Source organism: Mesoplodon densirostris, chromosome 16, assembly GCF_025265405.1.
Source record: "Mesoplodon densirostris isolate mMesDen1 chromosome 16, mMesDen1 primary haplotype, whole genome shotgun sequence".
In the NCBI taxonomy this organism is placed as follows: domain Eukaryota; kingdom Metazoa; phylum Chordata; class Mammalia; order Artiodactyla; family Ziphiidae; genus Mesoplodon; species Mesoplodon densirostris.
Window position 1 is genome coordinate 53,908,486 of NC_082676.1, and position 21,786 is coordinate 53,930,271.

At 48.8% G+C, this 21,786-nt stretch overlaps 1 protein-coding gene across 1 annotated transcript in view; it reads right to left on the reverse strand.

Moving 5' to 3' along the window:
* Positions 1–2,481: 2,481 nt before the first annotated feature.
* The window catches only part of LOC132503577 (BOS complex subunit NOMO1), a 52,834-nt gene continuing 33,529 nt past the window's right edge, over positions 2,482–21,786 (reverse strand). The window contains exons 19-31 of the mRNA XM_060120132.1: positions 20,196–20,414; positions 20,015–20,097; positions 19,012–19,171; positions 18,742–18,868; positions 16,823–16,936; positions 15,803–15,930; positions 14,580–14,721; positions 10,523–10,606; positions 9,217–9,327; positions 7,666–7,767; positions 6,001–6,120; positions 3,418–3,510; positions 2,482–3,036 (exon numbers count right to left, since the gene is read on the reverse strand). Coding sequence (XP_059976115.1) covers positions 2,905–3,036; positions 3,418–3,510; positions 6,001–6,120; positions 7,666–7,767; positions 9,217–9,327; positions 10,523–10,606; positions 14,580–14,721; positions 15,803–15,930; positions 16,823–16,936; positions 18,742–18,868; positions 19,012–19,171; positions 20,015–20,097; positions 20,196–20,414 — 1,615 coding nt within the window. The 3' untranslated portion in view covers positions 2,482–2,904. The remainder of the gene's footprint in view (positions 3,037–3,417; positions 3,511–6,000; positions 6,121–7,665; positions 7,768–9,216; positions 9,328–10,522; positions 10,607–14,579; positions 14,722–15,802; positions 15,931–16,822; positions 16,937–18,741; positions 18,869–19,011; positions 19,172–20,014; positions 20,098–20,195; positions 20,415–21,786) is intronic.

The following is a 21,786-nucleotide window of genomic DNA, read 5'->3' on the forward strand; positions in this document are numbered from 1 at the left end:
AGAACGGAATGCAACTATGCAGACTTTGTCCCCAAAATCCTTCCCAACTCTCCTTGTCAGGTTGCTCCAGCTTTTGAGGAAAGGGGAATCTCACCCACTGGATTTGGATTTGTGTTTAGGGAATTGGATTTAAGCATTTAGTCACATAACTCTGGTTCTAGAAACAATGCTGATGGAACAATTAAAAGGTCCTATGGCCCGATGCTCCACTGCACACATGGCTGCATGTCACTGTGCCTTGACTAAATTTATCACAGCTTATGCCCACATCTCTGGCAGATGATATTCACTTTCTAAACCCCTGAATTATTCCCAGACAACCTGGCACACAAATGCACCGACTCATTTTGTACAGCAGGAGTTAGCAGAGCACAGTGGTCAAGAACTCTTGCACCTGGGTTCAAATCCCACCTCTGCTACTTGGTAGCTGCAAGATCTTTAAGTCTCAGTTTCCTCCTCTGTAAAGTAGGGTTAAAAACATACCTGTGTCATAAGGTCACGTGGACAAAGCAGTTCATGCATGAAACGACTCAGCATGGCACCTGGCACGTGGTCACCACTTGAGAGAGGCTAGTCTTTCCACGAGTGCTCTTAACTCAGGGAGGTAGTCATTCACTCTTCTCTACTTTCACGAATCTTCTTTCCTTACAGACCACTGAGAGTTGGGCACAAGGACCGCCTCTTCCCTCCACCTCTCTTGCAGCCACCAGCCCCTCCCCACTACACATTCCTCACACCCACCCCTTCCCACCCCCCACTCCAACCATCCTTGCTGGTTGGTTGATAACATTCCAAACAAGTAAACCAGGAAAGACTGAGGTGAAGCCAGCACCTTAGAAGGGCACTTCCCTGTCGGTCTTTGGGGTGTCCTCACTGAGGTTGGGGCTACTTTAATAAGCAAAAAAATGTGCAAGCAATGGAGGTCTTCAGGGACCTGCCATTTTATACATTTTTAATTTCTCAGGGGAAAAAAAATCTGTCTCATATAACTTTTGCCCCGTTCAAAAGCCTCTAACTATTTATACTTACACCTCACAGGGGGATCAGGGAAGCTGTCCTGAGATTGCCAGCAAATGAAGACAACTACAGGCAACAAAGTAGGCCCAACTTCCAAATGGACCGAGAAAGACAGCAGCCTTTTCCAGGAACGGAGCCCTTTAGAAGACCCACCACCACCAAGGGTGACATGTAGCAGTGACGGGGGAAGACTGCCACTTAATGGCAGCGCCTGGAACTGGATGGAACATATTGACATTTAGTTGTATCTTTCACGAGCTCTTAACCTTTACACTGTGTCAATAAAAAGCCCCATTAACATTTAAAAGGGATGTTTCTGGGTGTCCACTTGGAATAAGTGTTAGAACACACTCCAAGAAATGGATTATGTATCTCAACTGTCCCAGATCTCTAAGAGTTTATTTCCTTTCATGGTGAAAAAGTAACACCCGTGAAATGGCCAACAGCTCAACAGCCGCTGGCTGGAAACACAGCAGCTCTTCGGGTGGCCACCAAGGGGCTGGGAACCCTCCAGCTGACTGTCTGCACTGGTCGTGGCACCCAACAAGACCTTCTGCCTTATTTTTCCTCTTTCCGTTCTGGGTCCTTCCAGACTTGGCCTAAATATCATGCCTGGGAAGCTTCCCTAAGCTCTCAGGTGGGATCCGACCTCTGCTCTGTGACCCCTCGGCCACGTGAGCCTCCTCCACCAGGAGGCCTTCAGCTCTCCGCACGGCACTCGTCCACCTGCTGGCTTGTCTTTCACCCAACGATGGCTGGGTCGTGCGCTTGGGGGGGCGGGGCCCCGTGCCCGTGTGCTTGTTCATTCCTGCAAGCACGCACGCGTTCACTCATTCGTTCCTTCGAGAATGCCCACTCCACACCAAGCGCTGGGGACACGATGAGGAACAAAGCAGAGGGGCCCTGTCCTCATCCAGCTCCGTTTATACCATCGTCTACTCTGCTCATCGCATACCCTGGTGCCTGTCACACATGCGACTCAATAAACATTGGATGGATGGATGTCCCCGCTTCCAAAATAACTTATTAACGTTAATTACTTCCTATAAGAATTAAACTAATGCTGTTCAAATGGTGAGCATTCCTGTGGATCCCTTATGCAAACCCGCAGCCTTCAAGCTTCACACATCCTACGTATGCATTTTGTTTGTCTCTAACATTTAAAACGTGGAAGAGTTCACATAAAACTCTGTCTTCCTGGCTTCTCTAGAAAAATGAACGCATGTTCCCGCAGGGCGCCGGGGAGCCAGAGCCCCTGAGAACCTCGGGCTCCTTTAGATCAGGTGGGGGTGGGGCTCTTTGCTGTGCCACAGTCCCCCCTCCCCCGTCTTCCTACCACCACTGAGGCCAAAAGCCAGCTGCCGTGTGTCATCTCGCCTTCACTCAGGACCCACGTGCCCCTCCAGGCGGCTTAGTCGGTGACCCCAGCATTAGGCCCGTGTCATCCAAGGACTACACCTGAGATGACCTACAACAAAACAAACGGGCAACTTTATTGAGTTTTACCTCCTAACACACCCTTCCAGTAGTAGACACAGGCTGTGTGGTTTCTAGCAGGGACCTCAAATGCACCGGGAAGTTAAGGGGAAGGTCAATCCAACAGGTGCTTGATTAGGGGGTCAGAGCCCCCATTTACTAGAACTCTTCTTGCAAATGAAGCAGAAGACTGAGGATTACATTCGCACACCACCGGCACAGCTTAAATACTTCGACAAAAATAATAATCATAAATTATCTTCAACTCAGAAAATCAATTGTGCTCAGCAGAGTGACAGGAGGGTCCATTCACGGTATGGCACTGGGGCCGGGCGAGGGGAGGGTGGGGACAGGCAGCGTGTCCTCCACGCCAGGGACCTGTCCCGAGGGAGACTTCCTGGCCTCTTCCCCTCACGTCCGCCTCATCTTCTGTTTCTTCGCTTGTCTCTTAGCGTCTTCCGGGCCACTACTGTCAGAGGCTGCCTGGCCGAGAGCTCGGACTCCCTGCAGGCGACTTGTCAGCTGCAACAGCAAGGGAATGAGCTGGAAAGAGAGAGAGTATGAGAGAGGGGGACGCCAGGAGAAGACTTCCGTCCAGTGGGACATCAGAGACCCTCCCCCGCGCCCCTCCCTCCCCAGCCCCCGTCACCACCTGCTCTGTGCTCTCAGGCAGATCTCAGTTCAGACCAGGGCAGGTCTTTGTACTACAGACGGTCACCAGAGACCCAGAGGTATTCCAGGTTTAAGGGTTAGGAGAGCTGTTACAAGAGGTTTCTGGCCTTGCAAGGAGGCCTTAGGGATTGGACATGACCTAAAATGCTGTAACCTCTGTAACAGTGGACGTTCTTCCACTGCCACGTCCCAGTCATGAGGGATCCCTCCCCCCGACACATCTGCTGCCCATGAGGTCTCAGGACCCCCTACCTTGTCGTGGTTGTAGCCAGCCAGCAGGATGAGCAGTGTCAGAGGCAGGGCGATGTAGGATCCCTGCGCGATGTCCTGCTCGGGCAGCTTCCTCTGCAAACATCGAGAGCACCGTCACCCCAAGACACCAGTGCTCCATCCACAGTCCTGATGCGCCCGGCTTCTGAGCCGGCCCCCGCTGGGACCCCCGGCACACTCAGTACCCAAAGTAAGGAACCGAAGCGACGCAGATAAATCTCAAGTGAATCCTCTGCTGCACAAACTCTCCTCACTTGCTCTCTGAAGCTCTGGAATAACCAGATTCCAATAACAAGGTGCTACTCACCCCCGCACCCTTCACTGTCTAAACTGACAGGACAAACAGCTGCGGGCCGCAGGGGACCGCTGTGGTTGAAAAGCAGAAGGGTCTCATTCTGTTGAGTCCCAGCCGCACACAGGGACTCTTTCCTACAAGGAGGCATCGAGAACCCACTGTTCCAGGCTTGGGGACACAGTGGGCAGTAAGCTAGTCCCAGGGGTCATACCCAGTGAGGAGGAGAAGCAGCGCTTGGGTCCCAGGGGCCATTCACGCTTCCTTCCAGTGGAAGGACTGACTTTCATCTGGGCCAATCAGAACAGACCACATTCCCCAGCCTCCCTCGCAGCCAGGTGGGGCCCTGGAACCAGTTCTGGCCAACGGTACAGGAAGAGAACTGACGGTGCAACACCCAGGCTGTACCCTTGGAGAGAAATGGTGTGCCCTCCCTCCTTGCTGGCCAGACAGCCTCCAGCCAAGTGAGTCATTTCGGAAGGTTGGCGACATGCTGGAGGATGGCAGAGCCACGGGAGAGAAGGAGCTGGGGGCCCCGGCACCTTGGAGCTGCCATATGACCCCTGGACTGCTCACTCCTGGTGCTGACATAAGACAGAAACTTCCCTCTTGCTAAAGCCCCTGAAATGCTGGGTCTCTGTAACAGCAAATGAACCTATATCCTAACTAGCCCACTCCACCCTGACAACAGAAACAAATAAATTAAAAGATAACTTTCGGTTGATGATAAAACAGGTTAACGGGCCAGGGCACTGGTTCTCAAGATACAGCCCAGGGGCCTCCCTTTCAGGAGATCTGCACGGTCCAAACTATTCTCATAATAATACTAAGATATTACATGCCATTTTCATGCTCTTACAAGTGTACAGTGGACTTTCCCAGAGGCTGCAAATGTGATGATGTCATGACTCTGACAGGTAATGGGGTGTGTGGCTTATGGATTCTTGTGTTTTCAGCATTTCTCAGTTTTAATTTCTAATATGATAAATATATATATAACCCATATAAATCACAGCTCTTTGAGATTTGCAACAATTTTTAACAGTGTAAAGGGGTCCCAAGACCAAAATATCTGAGAACACGTAGGCTGGAGAATGACTGAGGGGCCTTCTGACCTGAGATGAGTGAGGCAGAGTGAGATGGTCCCTTAATACACAGAAGGGCAGGAACAGATTTCCATCCCTAACTGCCTACTCCAACATTTTTTGACATGTCTTAGATCCCAAACCGTTTTCCATTAAAGTAAATCCTTAAGGAGAAGTTGAAGTCAGTGGGAAGTAACAGAGTGATTATGAGAAGAAGCCTTGAGGACCGTGGTCTAGGCTCCAGGACAGGTCTTCCCGTGTAATCTCGGGCAGTCACTTTAAGACTAAGTTGATTCAACTATAAAATGGGGATAATACAGACAGCACCTACTGCAGGCGAATGTAGTGAAAGTTCAACAAGATGAGGTGTGTGAAGTGGTCAGCAGTGCATGAAATACTGGGTCAAGCATCAATAACGTGGCTATCAATACTGACATTCAACACGGGATAAAGCAAAGCGCCCTTACGGCCACAGCAATGAGCTGTCCAGCAGACGGCTGGAATGTGGTAAAACCCGGATCTGCTGACCACCTCCAGTTAAGTCACTCAGCCTCTCTGAGCCTCCATAAAAAATGGAAGAATTCCTTCCCCATGGAAGGATTGTCGTGAGGACCAGCAGGACACCCCGCCAGGCCATCCCTTCCCTGGCACATGGCCCTGCTCTCACCGTCTCAGATGTGGGACCACACTCCTGGCAGCAGCTACGAGGCCTGGCTGCTCGGCCCCCGCAAAGCGGCACCTCTGTCCTGCCCAGGCCGCCCACGTGGCTCCCTGCACCAAGGGAGTGTCCTGGCGAGCCCTGGTAGGTGTCCCAGGCTGCAGCCTCAGCACCCTCCGCAGAGGCCCTCTCCCTCCCCTAGGGTCACCGTGCACCTCCACTCAGAGACAAATGGTTCCCCCACGTGCTCGTCTCTTTGGCACTTTGTGAGCGAGTCTCTGCTGAGCGGGAACTGGGAGGAACCCTCTATCCAGGTAAGATCATGGGCCCAGTCACCGAGCACGAGCCAGAAACCAGCAGAGGAGCCATGTGTGAGTCCGGGCTCTGCCACGCACGAGCCCCCAGCCTTCTCTCTACATCAGGGATGATGACTCCCACCAACTTCCTACATGGGATGGGCTCTGAAAAGCACTCAGTGGCACCTGGAACCATTCTTCACACCCTACACCCAGAAACTCCCTCCTCCTTACCGTGGGGTTAAAGATCAAGGTGATGTGTTTATGATAGCCCACTGCCGTGAAGGACACTTGCGGCAGGACGTAGTCATACTGGGACCTGGGCAGCGTGGAGTCCAGAAGCACCACGTAGTTCTGTGCACAGGGAAGAAGTTGTTGTTTTCATAAAGCAAAAGAAAACTAACTCCTAACGTATGACTGTGATGTAAAGGACTTTATGTTTCTAAAGAAATCCCCAAGTTTACACCTCCAAGCCTAGGTTGCTAACTCCCAAGGGGCGGCCTCAGCAGGCTATTCCAGGAGTGACAGCCGTGCGTCCCTGACATCTCTGAAGAGGCGCTCAGAGCTCGTTTTTACAAGCGTATCCAACCACTGCACCTACGGTGGTCCTTGGAGAATCTGACTTTATGAAACACATACAGTTCTGATGAGTCAGTTCTGATGAGGGGGGCACATGATCAAACTGAGGAAGACTGTTTTTAATCTAAAACAAGGTTGACTTTCAAGGGATGATACTTAAGTGGCTCATTAGCTGGAGAGTTCTAAGACGCAGCGTCTCTGCAGTGGTTCCAGTGACGGTCATGGTCCTGGTGTGCTGAGCCCCGACCAGGGGCCCAGTGCCATGAGCACATTAGGCAAATGCCTGTTTTGCTCTCAACCACTGACAAGATCAGGATTATTGCCCCCATTTCACAGATGGGGAGAGCGAGGCCTGAAGAGGTGAAGCATGACATGCCCAGGGTCTCTCAGCTGTAGGGTACCGAGCAGGCTGTGAGCCCAGGGGAGTCTGTGTCCACGCTGTTGTGTTGCCGAAAGTGGCTCAATTACAAAGGGCACCTGGAGAAGTGGGGAAGAGGCCCCAAACTCCATCACAACCTGCTTCGTTATTTCACAGCCATTTCACGCCGAAAAAGGCCATAGAGTATCATCCCCGTGGCAAGTGGTAAGAAGCCGGGGGAGGGACCACACACACACAGGCTCGCTACTCACACCCTTAGGCTAAGTCCCCCGGAAAGGGACCAAGTTCTCTGCAAAGTTTGCTGCCACCGCGCCAGCCACGATAGCTTGCTCTGCCCAATTAAAATGGATAGGAAACATCCTATAATCAGTAAGTGATGAACATCAAGGCCTTGGTTAAATAGATTATAGTATTTCCTCTATCATGGGCTACTGTGCAACCGTTAAATATCATGCTATGGAAGATTTAACGATGGGGAAAATATTTGTGATATAGTTTTCATTGAAAAGCAAAGACTACAAAACAATGTACAAGCAAAGACTACAAAACAATGTACAAAACAGTCCCAGCTTTGCATTATCAAAATAAATATATATGTGTATTTATATTTATACACACATGTGCACATCAATCAAAAAAAGACCAAAAGGAAACCTATCAGCACATTAACAGTGGTTACTTCTGGATGACGGGATTATGTCTGATTTCCACCCCCCTCCCCAATCTCCTGCCATGAATGTGTATTATTTTTGTAAATAGAAAAAGAGCTAATTCCAAAAAACTAATCCTTAGAGAGCCCCACCTCCTCTGATTCAGAAAGCACGACATCTACTGTGCCAGCAAGGTGGTATAAGGGGGGAAAAATGGGAGAACTGTGTTTCCTTAGCTGAAAAGTGCAACCAATATGACAAAGACAGAAAGCAGAGTGGAGCGGGCATCACCTGGCCATCTCTGAGCAGGGGCGGGAAGTGGAAGAAGAGGGACTGGCCCAGGGAGACCGTCTGGATCGGGTTGTCCAGGTTGTCACTTCTGTAAAGCTTTACCTGGAGAGCAGAGACAAAGAGGGCGTGCTTTTAAAACTGAAAACACGATGAACATTGCATTTCAGACACCCTCGGGTCAGCTTATCTCTTGTGGGGAGAGGATCTCTGGAAACATGGATCTTTGAAAGAGCAACCGTCCACCCTCGACAGGCCATTCCTAACGCATCTGAGATGCCAGTGACGTGGCATGTGTCGAAATGTTAAGATTTTAAAATAGATTCTGATAACTTACATTAACACTCAAAATAGTGTAGTGATACTATTGAAGAGAATAGCTTCTAACATGTCTATAACATGCCAGGCCTGCTACAGGCACTTCACATACATCGTCACCAATCCTGGCTATTCCACAGGCATGCTAGTCATCCCCATGGAGACTCAGAGAGCGTGCATCACCTAAGGTCGCACAGTTATCGCCTGGTAGAGCCTGGGACCCAGCCCTCCTCACTGCCGGCCTCGCCCACCTGGCGTGGCCTCCCACATGCTGTAACCTCAACCCCACAGGTATTCCTTAAACTTGAAACGCATTCCCATTTTGCATTTGGTTCTCCGGCTGCTTCCAGAAGCAGTTCAGTGCTTTGTTGGTGGCCTTTCTTTCTCTCCAGCCCGGGTTCGCTGCCTGTTCCCACTACCATCTGCAATGGGGCGTGAGACACGGGAGGTACAGCCCTGGCGCCATCCCCTCCCTCCAGTTTCCCCATCCCTGCCCAGCCCTCTTCACACTCGGGCATCACCCACCAGGCCCATAGGCAACATGCCCGCAGCCCCTGAAGGGCAGCTGAGGTGAGTTAACCTAAGCACATGTTCTCACTCAAGTCAAATGCTTCACTGTATACATTACATGTGCCTCTGAAAAATACTTCCCCATGGCGATTCATTAACATCCTTCCAGGCATCACAGGGCACTGTACAGACACTTCTCCATGAACTGCAGACATGCGGGTTCTGTTAGAGCTCCAGCAGGCCTTAAGAGGCCACTGAGTCCAACTCCGTGGTATCACAGAGCAGGGGACAGAGGCCCACAGGAATGAGGGGGTGCCCGAGGCAGCCAGGTGAGTAACTGTGGGACAGGAGCCAGCCTGGACTGTCTGACTCCAGGTCCACTGCCCATCACCCCAACCCTGCACAGAATCTAGAAAGTGACGAGGTGCTTTGCCCTAAAACCATCTTTCCGTTTTACACTCCAGATTGTATTGCTCGTTCATTAGGTTTCTACTGTGATGCTTCCAAAGACACACACGGCGGGCAAAACAGTGATCTGAAACTGGACCATGTGTCTCTCCAGCAGTCAGGAATCATTCCCCCAGAGGCATGCTGGGATTGAAGATTCTTAAATCTCAACCTCAACCCCCAGCTAAAGCAAGCGCTAGACAGGCCCAGATATCCTGCTCCCTCTCATCTTGAAGCCGGAAAGAACAGGGCACTTGAACCTTAAAAATCTGGCCTCACCCATAACGTAGGAAGATACTCGGATGAAGTGATCACATTTCCACTCAAGTCAAACTGATTTATCTGCCGGAAAACTATGATGTTCACGTCGTCGATGTCGTTATTCCCAACCTGGGAAGAGAGAAGACTCGGGTTGAGGATGCTGGAAGGGGGACTTCTACTCCAGCCAGGGGGTCTCCTAGGAGCTATTTCCTAGCTGACTTCACTTTGTATTCAGGGAGCAAAGCTTGCCGTTCCAGCAGCCTGAGTCTATGGTCCCAAACTGACAGGAGGTGGGTGACACCTGGCCCGTGGGCACATTTTGTTTGACAAGCACAGTTGTTGTTTTTTTCTAATTTTTAATGACTGTGCCACATTCAAAAAAAGAAATTTCATTTAAAAAAAAGCCAGATTTCCCAGCTTTTCTTGAAAAAAGGGAAAGATGTTCTTGCCTGGCAGGGACTGGCAGGAGCCAAGCTCCAGCTGCGCCCCCCGGGTGGGTGTGTGCCCCCGTTTGTGACCTTTTCTTATGTGGGACCTTGGTCCACATGACTGCCTGTGATCTGGTCTGAGTCCCCATGGCAGGGAAATACAAAATTATAAGACATAGCCATCACAACCATTTAAAGTGCCAGGTGCCATAAAGACATCAAGAAAACTCATTTTCTAGGCCCCAAAGTCCTTAACGGCCCACCGGCCTCCTAACCCCTCGTAATCTTTATGCCTAATGCCACCTAATGAAGCCAGCAAGAGGCAGGCCCTCTTGTCCACCCAAGCCTTCTACTCTAGCGAACAAGACTTATTCCATGGAAGAAAACCTCACTGCAAATGATTCCAAGGCCACTTCCTGTGACCTGGAGGGCTGCCTCTTTAGGTATCAATTAGCTAAGTTGTGATCCTAAAGATCAAGATGCTCTCCTTGGTGGGAAAACAAGGTCATCTAAATATAAGAAAAGTGGGCGGCCCCGTCACCAATTAAGCCCATGTTCTCTTTATTACCCTCCCTTGATTTGAAATGCTACTTAGCCCTTAAGATCCTTAACTTGCAGAATAGTGATAGGAACTTGCAGGGCAAGTGGGGAAACAACAGCTGGGATTTCTTCTCTGGATGCACGACAGCGATGCTATTCATTAAAAGCCGAAGAAAATGCTGCTTGTGAAAATGACACTATTCCAAGAGGGCCCTTAATTAGGATTTAAAGCACCCCCCGCACCCCGCCCCGGCTGAAACAGATGAAAGGCAGACAGCCAGAGGAGTGCTGAAGGATCAGGGAAGGATCAGGGAAGCAATCATGCCACGATTCCACTGAAGAATTTCATGTCATACCGCGATGATCCGGTGGTGGGGCAGGGCCCTTTCAATGTGGTCGTTGCCTTCTGCCTTGAGCTGAACGTGGTATACACATCCCGGCTGCAAACAAATGCAGGAGTCACTTCTTTGCAAAGGGGCTTGTCACGAGACCTGATCTGAGCCTGCTCTGCCTGCAGGCCCCCATCAGACGGGCGCCTTCCTGTTCCACCTCAGTTCCTAGGATGTGGCCGGTTAACCTTCTTAAGAGTTCCTTGAAAAAGCACCCTGATGCAGAAACATTTTCCTGAAATTCTACAATTCCTTCAAACCCCGTTCAGTTTCTCCTACCCAAGGGAAATTAAATGTGGTTTCTGATTCCAAAACTGCAAGCATGATATGCTTATTCTGATAAAATTATTCTTTCCTTGCTGCCCAGCCCGCCCCTCTAGCTGTGTATGTGCACTGAATGGTATCTGGAATGACATTCCCAAAGGGGTATTATTTCTGGGAAGTGGGATTTGAGGTTTTCCCTTTTTTAAAACAAATTTCTTCTTTATACATTTTATTCTATTCCTCAAATGTATAGGCATATATGATGTTTACCAAAAAAAAAACAAACCCACACTTTTCTAAAAAAACTTTTTTTCTTGACACTGCACACATGAAGGATGTATATTATTTACTTAGATAATTTTTTGGTAGATAGCAGTAAAGTACTTTGTTCTAAGAAAGCCAGCACATTATGACAATTTTCCAATAGAGGGAAGTAAACTGCCTTGAAGAAATGAAGTCTTCTGTTTGTTTCTTACATTGCTGTATGGGCTAGTTGCAACTCTAATAAAGAAAGATATGAGTTCAAGATATGAGCCTTCTCGGAAGGCTGCAAATCAGACAGAATTCAGCTTTACGCAAGGCTTTAAGAGTATAAAAGAACCCACTGTTTGTCAACTTCTGAACTATTTTTTTTCTTACACACTTATTAAAAGAAAAGATCTGCATCTTTCTGCAAAGGATGACAGATCACTTATACTAGTGGGGTTTTAAAAACTTTTAAAACAACCAATTGCTGATCATCAACTGCACACTAGACCTGATGACACATTAGGATCTAGAGCCGGGGCCAAGTTCAAAGTTGACCGTGTGCATCCAAGAGGGGACAACCCTGAGATTGTAACTGTTGATCTATACGTTAGCGAGGATAACACGGCCCTGGTCTCCTAAAATCGTGTGCACTGTGACCTTCTTCTCTGTGTGCGGGCAGAGCAGTGTCCGAAACGGCATTCGCTCTACATTAACCAGGGGCCCTTCCAGGTGGTAGCTTAAGGGTGATTTTTTTTTCCCTTTCAAAATTTTATCCTTGATATGTTGCTTGAACTATTTTATAATGAGCACACGGTACCTTTACAGAGACAATAAAGCTATTATTAAAAAAACAAGAACAATCAAATTTATGATCACCAATAGTGATTGTATTAATTCACTTTATACCTCAGTGAGGACTAGCAGCATTGGGTTTGGTTCAAAATATCTACCTGCACCTCAGAAAAGAAAGACATGCATAGCAATTTGTAAAGAAAAGAAGGAACGGGCACTGCCCCCTCATGTCCATGCCCAGCCGGGCAGGAGACCATCAGGCGGCTACTCTCATCCTAACCGGCCTGACTCCTCGCTCCTGGCCAGCTGACTCTGGGATTCACCTTCAGCCTCTGGCAGCAACATCTAGGGATGCAGCTTCTCACCCAAGATGCCTTGACAAGTACACTGCCCGGAAAGATCAACTGGGGAAATGAATTCTAAAGGGGGTTGAAATCCTTAGGAAATCTTCAACAAGGGCTCTCCAGCCTGGTGTCCTCTGGGAGACTGGAAAACTCAAATCTAAACCCTTGATGGGAAACGTCTAGCCTTAGGCTATTCCTCCAGAATCTGAGACCTGGCACGTGAAAAAAGCATGGACTGCCACAAGGGGGCGACTCTAAACAACACTGAAAGCACTAATGAATTAACACCTATTACGAGGAGGGTGTGGGGCAGCAACATCTAAAACGGAAATCTATTGTCGTGGAGAAGAAAACTATATTCGCTTTAGTTAAATAAAACGTGTTAAGTTGGTGAGTTTAGAGAAACATGTCTGGGCCACTAAGACCCTCGGAAGAACCAACACGGTGATGCAGAATCTGCATTCCTACAACCGTAAGAGGGAGGTGAGCCTGGAACACCGAGTCCCCCCAGCCCCGGCCAGGGGAAGGCAGACTGAAGTGCACAGACGCCTGCCAGGCCCTCCACCTGCTGCTAACTTAGACCAAGAAAAGCTGCAAACAAACACCTAAGCTGGCAGTTCTGGTGAGGACCACCTCAGGGGAAGGTGCTGTCTGTGCTTGCTTTTACCACTTACGGAGTCAGTGTGTCACGCACTGCTCCATGTGTTTTACGTGTATTAACTCACTTAATACTCACAGCCATCCTGGAAGGTAGACATTATTCTCATTCTCACTTTACAGACGATGAAACACATAAAAAGCACGAGACACTTGCCTGAACTTACACAGCTAAGAAATGACGGAGGCAGGATTCAAACCCAGGGAAAAAGGCATTAGTGCGGCCCATGAAAGACTAAATTTCAAAGGCTGGGCCTGCACTGGATGCAGGAGACAGAGAAGCTGGCTCTAAGGACCCGTCGCCCCTCCCGGGGCCCTGGATGTCCCAGGGGACATCCATGCTGCTGCCACCACTGTGCTCTCTGGAACCACTGCTACGAGAAAGGAAAGCAGGCCTGAGGGACAGCAGGGAGCAGTGTCCCGGCGGCAGCATGCTGCACAGAGGGTGGGCCTCTCCAAGGGCAGAGGAGAGCGAGAAGGGAGCGTCGCGGTCAGGCCATCCAGACTCCTGCGGGAGCAAGAGCGCCGTTGTCTCGCCGAGTCTGAGGAGAAGATACTGAAGACGGGGAGTGGTGGGCAGAGGGCACAGGGAGCCCACCTGCGGGTGTGCATCCGGCTGGGCCATCAGAACATACGCTCTCCAGTCCTCCCCATCCGGCTGGGCCATCAGAACATACGCTCTCCAGTCCTCCCCAAGCCCATCTTCCTCCTTCAGCTTTCTGAACCCTCCTCACTCCCCAAGCAACCTCCTGACCTGACTTCCCCATATCTGCGAGTGGGGATGGGCGGACAATGGACATGGATGTTCTTACCTTTGGGAAAGGACAGCATCGCCCCAACATACCTAAGTAAACTGGCAAACAGATTTGCACCTCAGCTCACGCGATTCAGGCAAACATCAGTCAGTTGCCAAGAGGTGTACGACTATCCCTGGGGTCAACTAAGAACATCCAGTTTGTGAATCCGAAAGGCTGAGGATCAAACCCTGGATCCAAGCGGCCCTGTCCAGTGGGTGCCATCAACCCACAGTCTTGTTCGGTGACTCCTACTTAGTGTCTGCTGAACGAGCAAATGAATGTATGGATGTGCAAGTAAAAGTGAGGAAAAAGGCACCATAAATTCTGAACCAAATGTTGCAATTGAGCAGCCAAAAGGACAAATAAGTTGGTTATTTGGCCTGCACAAAGTTGTGGGTTTTTTTTTTAAATTGGTTGTTAACATCTAAAAATCAGAAGTTTTCACATTTTTACAAACTCAAAACGATCTGGCAACCCTGAGTCTGTCTTCCCACACAGCTGTGTAGAGCTGGAGCTGAGTGGCAGCTGTCCCCTTCTCGTGGGCCAGGCCCTCTCCAGGGCCCCGCAGTCTGCACCGCTCCCTACCAGGCACCCAGCATCCTCCAGCCTTTCACACTTGTCTTCTGGCGCCACAGGCATCTGGTTTGAGAGCCCTGGCCTGAGCCACACTACCCATGCTAGGCAAAAGGTGCACCAAACCCATGGTTTTCCACATTTATTTCGCTACAAAACCCCCAACCCAGTACATCAGCTACATGAAAGGTAAGTATGTCAGCTACAATAGGGATTGGGAAGAATTCCAGAACCTACGCTGCCCTGGCAACGCTCTCGACCCCATTCCTAGCAGTCTTGGGGGCACCACAAGGCACCGTTGAACTTGGTATGAAAAAATCCACTAATGAAACACGTGCAAAGGCTCACCAGCAATCCACGTAACCTGAACTTTCCTTCTTCGTCCGTCACGGTGTCTTCTCCATAAATACTGCAGTCGTCCTGGCCCACTGCTTCCACGGCAACACCCTGTTCCGGTTCTCCGTTTAAGGAAGAAACTGTACCATAGCAACTAGAGGGACGAGAGAAGAAACAGAACATGACATTCTTGGGGTTTTCTGAAGCACACAAAAGATTTCAGGGAAAGTGTCCTGCATTTACTAACAATTTACAGTGCAAAACAGCTCAGTGGGAGAACTGTGCCCCAAATGACCCAGACAACTCAGTTCTAGCTGTGTCACTTGCAAATCGAGCCTTCCTGCCGGAGGGCTCAGGCCAGCCAGAAGGCTGTCATCAATTTCTCTTCTTGTACATTCTAAGGGATGCTCCAGAAAATTGTAATTAAAAAAGGCTAAGCTTTATTTTATTCCACTTTATTGTATTTTTTTGTTAAGCTTTAATTTAAATAATGAAGCATCCAATAAAATGAAAATAAGTCACTTCCCCTTTCATTCCATTTTTATATTTGATTGAAAATGGTCCATTTTTCTAAACCCACTCCTTCTGATTAATCGATCTTTGCCTCGAGTGCTTTTGTAAATGTGTATAAATATATTTACTAATATTTGTATAAACCGTCTCTGAAAGTGTTCAGAAATACTGGAAAACCTAGGTAGCTCAGAGACAAGGACAGGAGGGAAACTTCACATTGTACAGACTCTTTCCAGCATTTCCAAGTTTCACTCAAGTGAATGCATTTCCTTTTCAAAATGTAACTCAAGTTTCAAACTTTTTTAAAAAATGAAAATTTTTAGGAACTAAATAGGGTCTTTCGGGCCAATTTCAAAATAGGAACTTTGTGACTGAATCACTCGTTTGAAGGGAGTTCCCTGTTGGCCTAGTTGTTAGGATTCAGCACTGTCACTGCTGTGGCCCAGGCTCGATCCCTAGTCAGGGTACTGAGCTCCTGCAAGCTGCCTGGCATGGCCAAAATTAAAATTAAGAAAAATAAAAAAGTGCGGGGGGGGGACACTTGTTGGAGGTATTAGAAGAAAATGGCAGCAGTCAGGAGCCTGTGGACCTCGTATCTTATGTCTCTTGTCTTCCAAATAAAATCAGTATGAAGACTGGGATGAGTTTTCTAGAGAACAGAAGCGTGAGTGTGATCCCACAGCCCGGGCTTGGGAGAGAGGGGTGCGGGTGGGGCTGCCTACCTGTAGGCCGTGCGGTAGCCGGTGATGGTGATCTTCAAGTTCTGCCCCTCCTGCACCTCGATCATCTGAGAGGATGGCTCAAACCGGAACTCTTTCATCATGGGCTTGAAGTAATACTGGCCGGGGCTCTGCCGAGAGACAACCACAAACTGAGCCTCTGCTGCAAATCTAGGTATGGCTTCAAAGGGGGTGGCTGAAGTCATGATGGACCAGAATTAGGCCCAAGAGCTCCATGGCTTCCTAGACACCCAGAAATGGTAACTCTAACTCTACAATAAATCATTACAGTGACAGCAATTACAATTCTAACAGCAGCTGTCATCATGGTGCGCCTATAAGAACGCTGTGGGGTAGAAATCATATGTGAATTTTATGAAGGAAGCAACTGAGGCTCAGAGAGGTCAAGTAACTTGCCTGAGATGACCCAGCAAGTAAGCAGCAGATGGAAGATTTGAAGCTGGGTATGCATCACTGCACAGCATGTGATCTTTCGGATACACCTCACTGCCTGTTTGCGACATCCCTGTAACAGTCACTTTATTCCCAGGACGGACAAGATGGCCAATTGACGTGCACTCCTGAGTGCCCACCACTCAGGGCCTCATTCTACATCCCCAGTGAAAAATGGGTGCTATCCTCCCACCACGGGGAGTGTGCTTTGCAGAAGAAACACGAGCTCAACCCCCAAATGAGACTCAGCATTATAAACAGCACGATCCTGTGGTAGAACAAAGGGATGCCTAAGACAGGAGCCGCTGTGGCCGGGGTAATTAATTACACTGTCTCAGTGACAAGGGGGTGACCAGAAAACAAGAAGTCTGTGCAGAAGGGAACACGAATCAGCAGCATTAAGTTCTAGTGAGAGCAATCTTCTAATTACGTCTGGTCCCCGAAGAAACGTAAAACACTCCAGGCTGGTTTTCTGTTCTCATGTTGTCAAGCAACACACAGGTCACGGCCGCCATGTCCCCACACTCTCATGGGGGAGTCAGGCAGGCAGTAAACTACCAGACACCTTACCAGGTTTGAGAAGGTCAGAATGCCGTTGTCCTGAGTCAAGAGGTTGGAACGAAACACACCACCGCTGAGGGATAAGAGGACCCCAGGGAGGGGCTGGTCATCTTCAGCTTTTATCTGGGGGTGGAAAAAGGAACCCCAGAGCAAGGTTAACTCATATTAACCATGAACAAGTCAAGAGGTAATCCTTAATGGGTTGTTTTTCTTTTACCGTTATTCACTGGGGGAGACAAAAGGTCTCCTCTTCATCCCAGGGTAACCAATGTTAATAGTTTGGTGTGCAGCCTTCCAGAACTCTCTGTGCCCACACAAATCTTATCAGCATTATGGCTGCTGTTGACAGACTTCGTAAGTGATCTGGTGGGGATGGGGGAGGCCCCCTAAACTGTACGGTTCTGTAACTGCAAGTTGCTTTCTCTGCCCTCAGCCACTTTCCCGGCTGCCCTCGTCCACCAGTCCCCACCGACCAGCCTCGCTGCTTCAGAACAGGTGCATATCGTTCTAAAGCAGAGGTCAGCCAACAATGGCACACAGGCTAGCCACCAAGTTTTGTGATGGAAAAGGAGAGACGATCTGAATGTCCCCGAGCGTGTGTATCTTTGTGCACTTAAGTTTTTTAAGTTTTTCTTTTTCTAAACAGTCAATTCCTAGGAGTAGAATTGTTGGATGTGTGCACTCGAAATTCAGAAAGAAAGCCCCAGACTGCCCTCCATGGTGGCTGTAACCATTTCCAGCTCCAACAAATTACCTACGTGTGGGAAAATGCATGCTCGCCAAGAAGATGGATATTGTCTTGATTATTGTAAATCTCAGCCCAGACCCAGTGTTTCGATGGTAACTTCCTTTGCATTTCCCCAGTGACTACCAAAGTCGAGTGTTTCCTGTATGTTTATGAGTGACTTGGATGACTTCTGTGAACTGCCTTTCATATCCTTGGTTCATCTTTTCTCTGTTGGGTTGTCTCTTTTTAAAAATTTATTTATTTATTTATTTATTTATTTATTTTTGGCTGCACTGGGTCTTTGTTTCTACGCACGGTCTTTCTCTAGTTGCGGCGAGCACAGGCTTTCTCTTGTTGAAGAGCACAGGCTCTAGGCACACAGGGTTCATTAGCTGTGGCACACGGGCTCTAGAATGCAGGCTCAGTAGTTGTGGAGCATGGGCTTAGTTGCTCCACAGTGTGTGGGATCTTCCTGGACCAGGGATTGAACCCCTGTCCCCTGCATTGGAGGGCAGATTCTGAACCCACTGCACCACCAGGGGAGTCTCATGTTGGGCTGTCTTTTTCTTATAGATTTTAGGAGTCCCTGGTAAACAGGGAATGTTATTTATGGTACAGATATTTCTTCCCAGTTTGACTATCTTTCAGTTTGGTTTAAAATGCATTCTGCAATACAGAATTTTAATTTATTCGGCCTCTATGTTGAAAATATTCAGTCTCAAGGATCTCCAGACTCACTCTGTCCATTACACAGCATGCTTCTTCCCAAGAAGGACTGAGGCAAGAGAGAAAGACATTCTGCATCCTTCGACAGAGAACAGAGTCAAGGATGAAAGCTTAAAATACTTCCCAAAAGGTATGCACGCGAGCTAAAGTCAACAGAACTCCTAATTACAAGAGAAAGAAGCCAGATCAAAAGAAAGTACATCCTGAATGATTCCATTTATATAAAGCTCTAGGAAATGCGAAATGATCCATAGTGAGAGAAGGCAAATCAGAGCAGTGGGGAGGGGCAGGAGAGATGGGTTGCCAAGGGTATGAGGAAATTTTGGAGGGTGACGGATGTGGCCACCATTTTGATTGTGGTAGTGTTTTCACGGGGGTCATCATATGTCAAAACTGTCAAATTATACACAAAGTGCAGCTTACTGTATGTCTATTATACCCCCTAAAGCTGCTTTTTAAAAGCACACAGTGTTACCTCAAAGCTCACGCCTGCCAAGGCATAAGCCTTAAAGTCTCCTATGGTTCCTTCCACCGCAGTCAAAACGTAGCCCTCCTTCTGCGAGGACACGGTATACTCCAGGTCACTGTGCAGTGGCCCAACACTGAATAAAAAAGAAACACTGGAGATGGCTTTGCTTCAAATCCTGGAAGAAGCATCACCTGCCCCAAGAAAACCTGGCTCCCCAGTTTCTTTCTAGGCTCCCCGACTGATTCCCAAGCAAGTGTTTCTTAGTCACGGCCTTACCTATAGGCACCTTTGTCGTCAGTAAAGACTGTGATCAGCGGTGAACTCGCCCCCTTTTCACTGATGACAATCTCCACTCCTTCCAGCTCTGGGTGGATCTGGCCTTCCAGAAATAAGCCTGCTTTCCCTTGGATCTCAATCAACTTCCCTGGGCAGCTTTCTAAAAAGGGAAGAGATAAACAGAAGACTAGGTTGGGGCTTCCCATTAAAGAAGGGCCTAAAACTGAGATATTGGAAGCCAGCTCCAATGAGGCTGCTGACTGTACCAGAATCCTCAGTGACTGCAAGTGGCCCAAGCCTCTCACCATTGATGAATGGCCTTGTTCAACTGCCAGGAATGTTAGCAGGTACAGCCAACAAAGCTGGCTTTCCCCTGCTCCTCTCCCTTGGCTCTCACCGGCCACAGGTGAGGAGAGAAGCCATTACTGCAGGTCAGAGCCTGTGCGGCTGGACCTCAGAGGACCGGTATGGAGGGCTGCCCCCGACAGGCTGCCTGCTGGACAGCCACGCCCTTCAATACTCTCCTTCCAACACAGAAACGTCCAGGGTTTAATGAACCCACGATGCTGGGAAAAGCTATTGGTAGCCTAAATATTCCACCAGCAATCACTTCTGGTTATCCAGTCCCCAAAAGACCCTCCCATAACCCCGACCAAAAAACATAAACATCACCAACAGTTCGGACTCACGAAGACATTCAGACGTTTCAACAACTGATGCTTTTGCTTTTTATCTCCCTTCTGGTGTCAACCTGATAACATCAAGGAAAACCGAGTCCTCTTCCAAAAAGATCCCCCAATTCTAACAGTGAAAGTTACGTTTACTGATTTAGACCTTTCGTTCATCCACTCACTCATCAAGTAGTAAGATCTATGTGCCAAAGGGGACTGAAGGTGCCTTACAAAGATGGTTTCACTATAACAGGAGCACAGAATAGAATTTTAATTGCAGGGAAAGAAACACTCGCAAAGGTGTGTCATCGGCTCGCTGAGCTGACAGTTACCTCCACTGACGGTGGCTTCCATGGAAGGAGGATAAAAGAGCAGCTCTTTAGACGAGGGTGTGACAGTGATTTTCTCTCCAGACCTAAAATAAGTAAGATACTTCAATGTGGCTGGTCTGTCCCCCCATGAGGAAGGACATCAGAACAGAGGACCCTGCAGGGAAAGCCGGAGAGCACTTACCGTGCCCAGTAGGAGAAGTCGTAGGAGAAGGGGCCCTGTAACTCATCCACCATCTCCTGCACGGGGGGCTTGGTCCTTCCCTCGACCCCCTCCTCTCCACCGGTCTTCTCCCTCTCCTGCCTGCGGCTCTCGATCTCGGCCAGCTGCTGCTCCCTCCGCAGCTCCTGCACGGACCTCAGAGGGCCGAGGACCAGGGCGGGTTCGCTGTCGATGGAAGATCTGGAAGAAAGGAAGGAGCAGAGTCCAGAGACGAAGTCACGTGTCCCTGTAGTCAGCGGGAATCGGACATTTCTGCAGGCAGAGATCCAGCAGTAAAAACCCCAAGCACCTCATAAAGCCACCAACACGTTCTTCTCCCATTTCGAATAAACTAATAGCTTTTTAAAAACAAAAAATTGAACTTCTTTGCCATGGTGGACGTATCTGATAGATCTGGGCTGGGATGAAATACCACTGACTTTATGACTTGAAGGACTTATCAGATTTCCCGTAGGACATGGAGTCCTTTGCATACCACCATCTTCTGTCTCTCTTTCAACCTTTATTGAGAACGTACTCTGCAAGAGAACCAGGCACTGGGGAGACTGTACACAGGACAGACAACATTCCCCAACCTTGTGGAATCCACATTCTAGTGGGAAGAGGCAGACAATCAACAGAAAAACGTTGTCAGGTGATAAGTACAATAAGGAAAAATAAAGCAGCGTGGAAAGATAAAAGAGCTGGTGGGAGGCGAGGGGCATTACTTTTTATTAGGGGCTCAGCCAAGTCCCTTTTGATAAGGTGACACCATGCCGACCTGAAGGAAGGGCGGCAGAGAGCAAACTGCTCGGCTCTGGGTGAGGAGACCTCAGGCAAGGAGGTGTCGAGTGCAAAGTCTCTCAAAGCCTTGGAGGCAGCTCCCTGCCATGCTCAAGGGACAGCAAGGAGGAGACCAGGGAGGCCTGGGCAGAGGGACCCAGGCAAAGCCAGATCAGGTGTCAGACTAGGGCTTGGAAAACCTTGGTGTGGACCCTGGGGGGACGGAGTTTTAAACAGAGGAATGACAGGGTCTCCACTTTTAAAGATCACTTGGACTTCCCCATGAACAACACACGGTTATAAAGCAACAGCCAAAACTCGGAAGCCAGACAGGAAGCTGCGGCAACAATCCCAGCAAGAGACAAGGGTGGGTGGAACCAAAGTACAGAGGCCAGGTGCTGAGAAAGGACTGGATGACAGATATACAGTTGGCCCTCCATTTCCGCGGGTTCCGCATCCGAGGATTCAACCAACCACAGATGGAAAATATTTGGGGGAAAAGATATTCCAGAAAGTTCCAAAAAGTAAACCTTGATTTTGCCACATGCTGGCAACTATTTACATAGCATTTACATTGTATTTACAACTATTTACATTGCATTTACATCGTGTTGGATATTATAAGTAATCTAGAGATGACTTAAAGTATATTTAAAGTATACAGGAGAATGTGCATAGATTATACGCAAATACGACTCCATTTTATAAGAGACTGGAGCGTCTGTGGATTTTGGTAACCACGGGGGGTCCTGGAACCAAACCCCATGGACACCAAGGATTGTACAGCTGA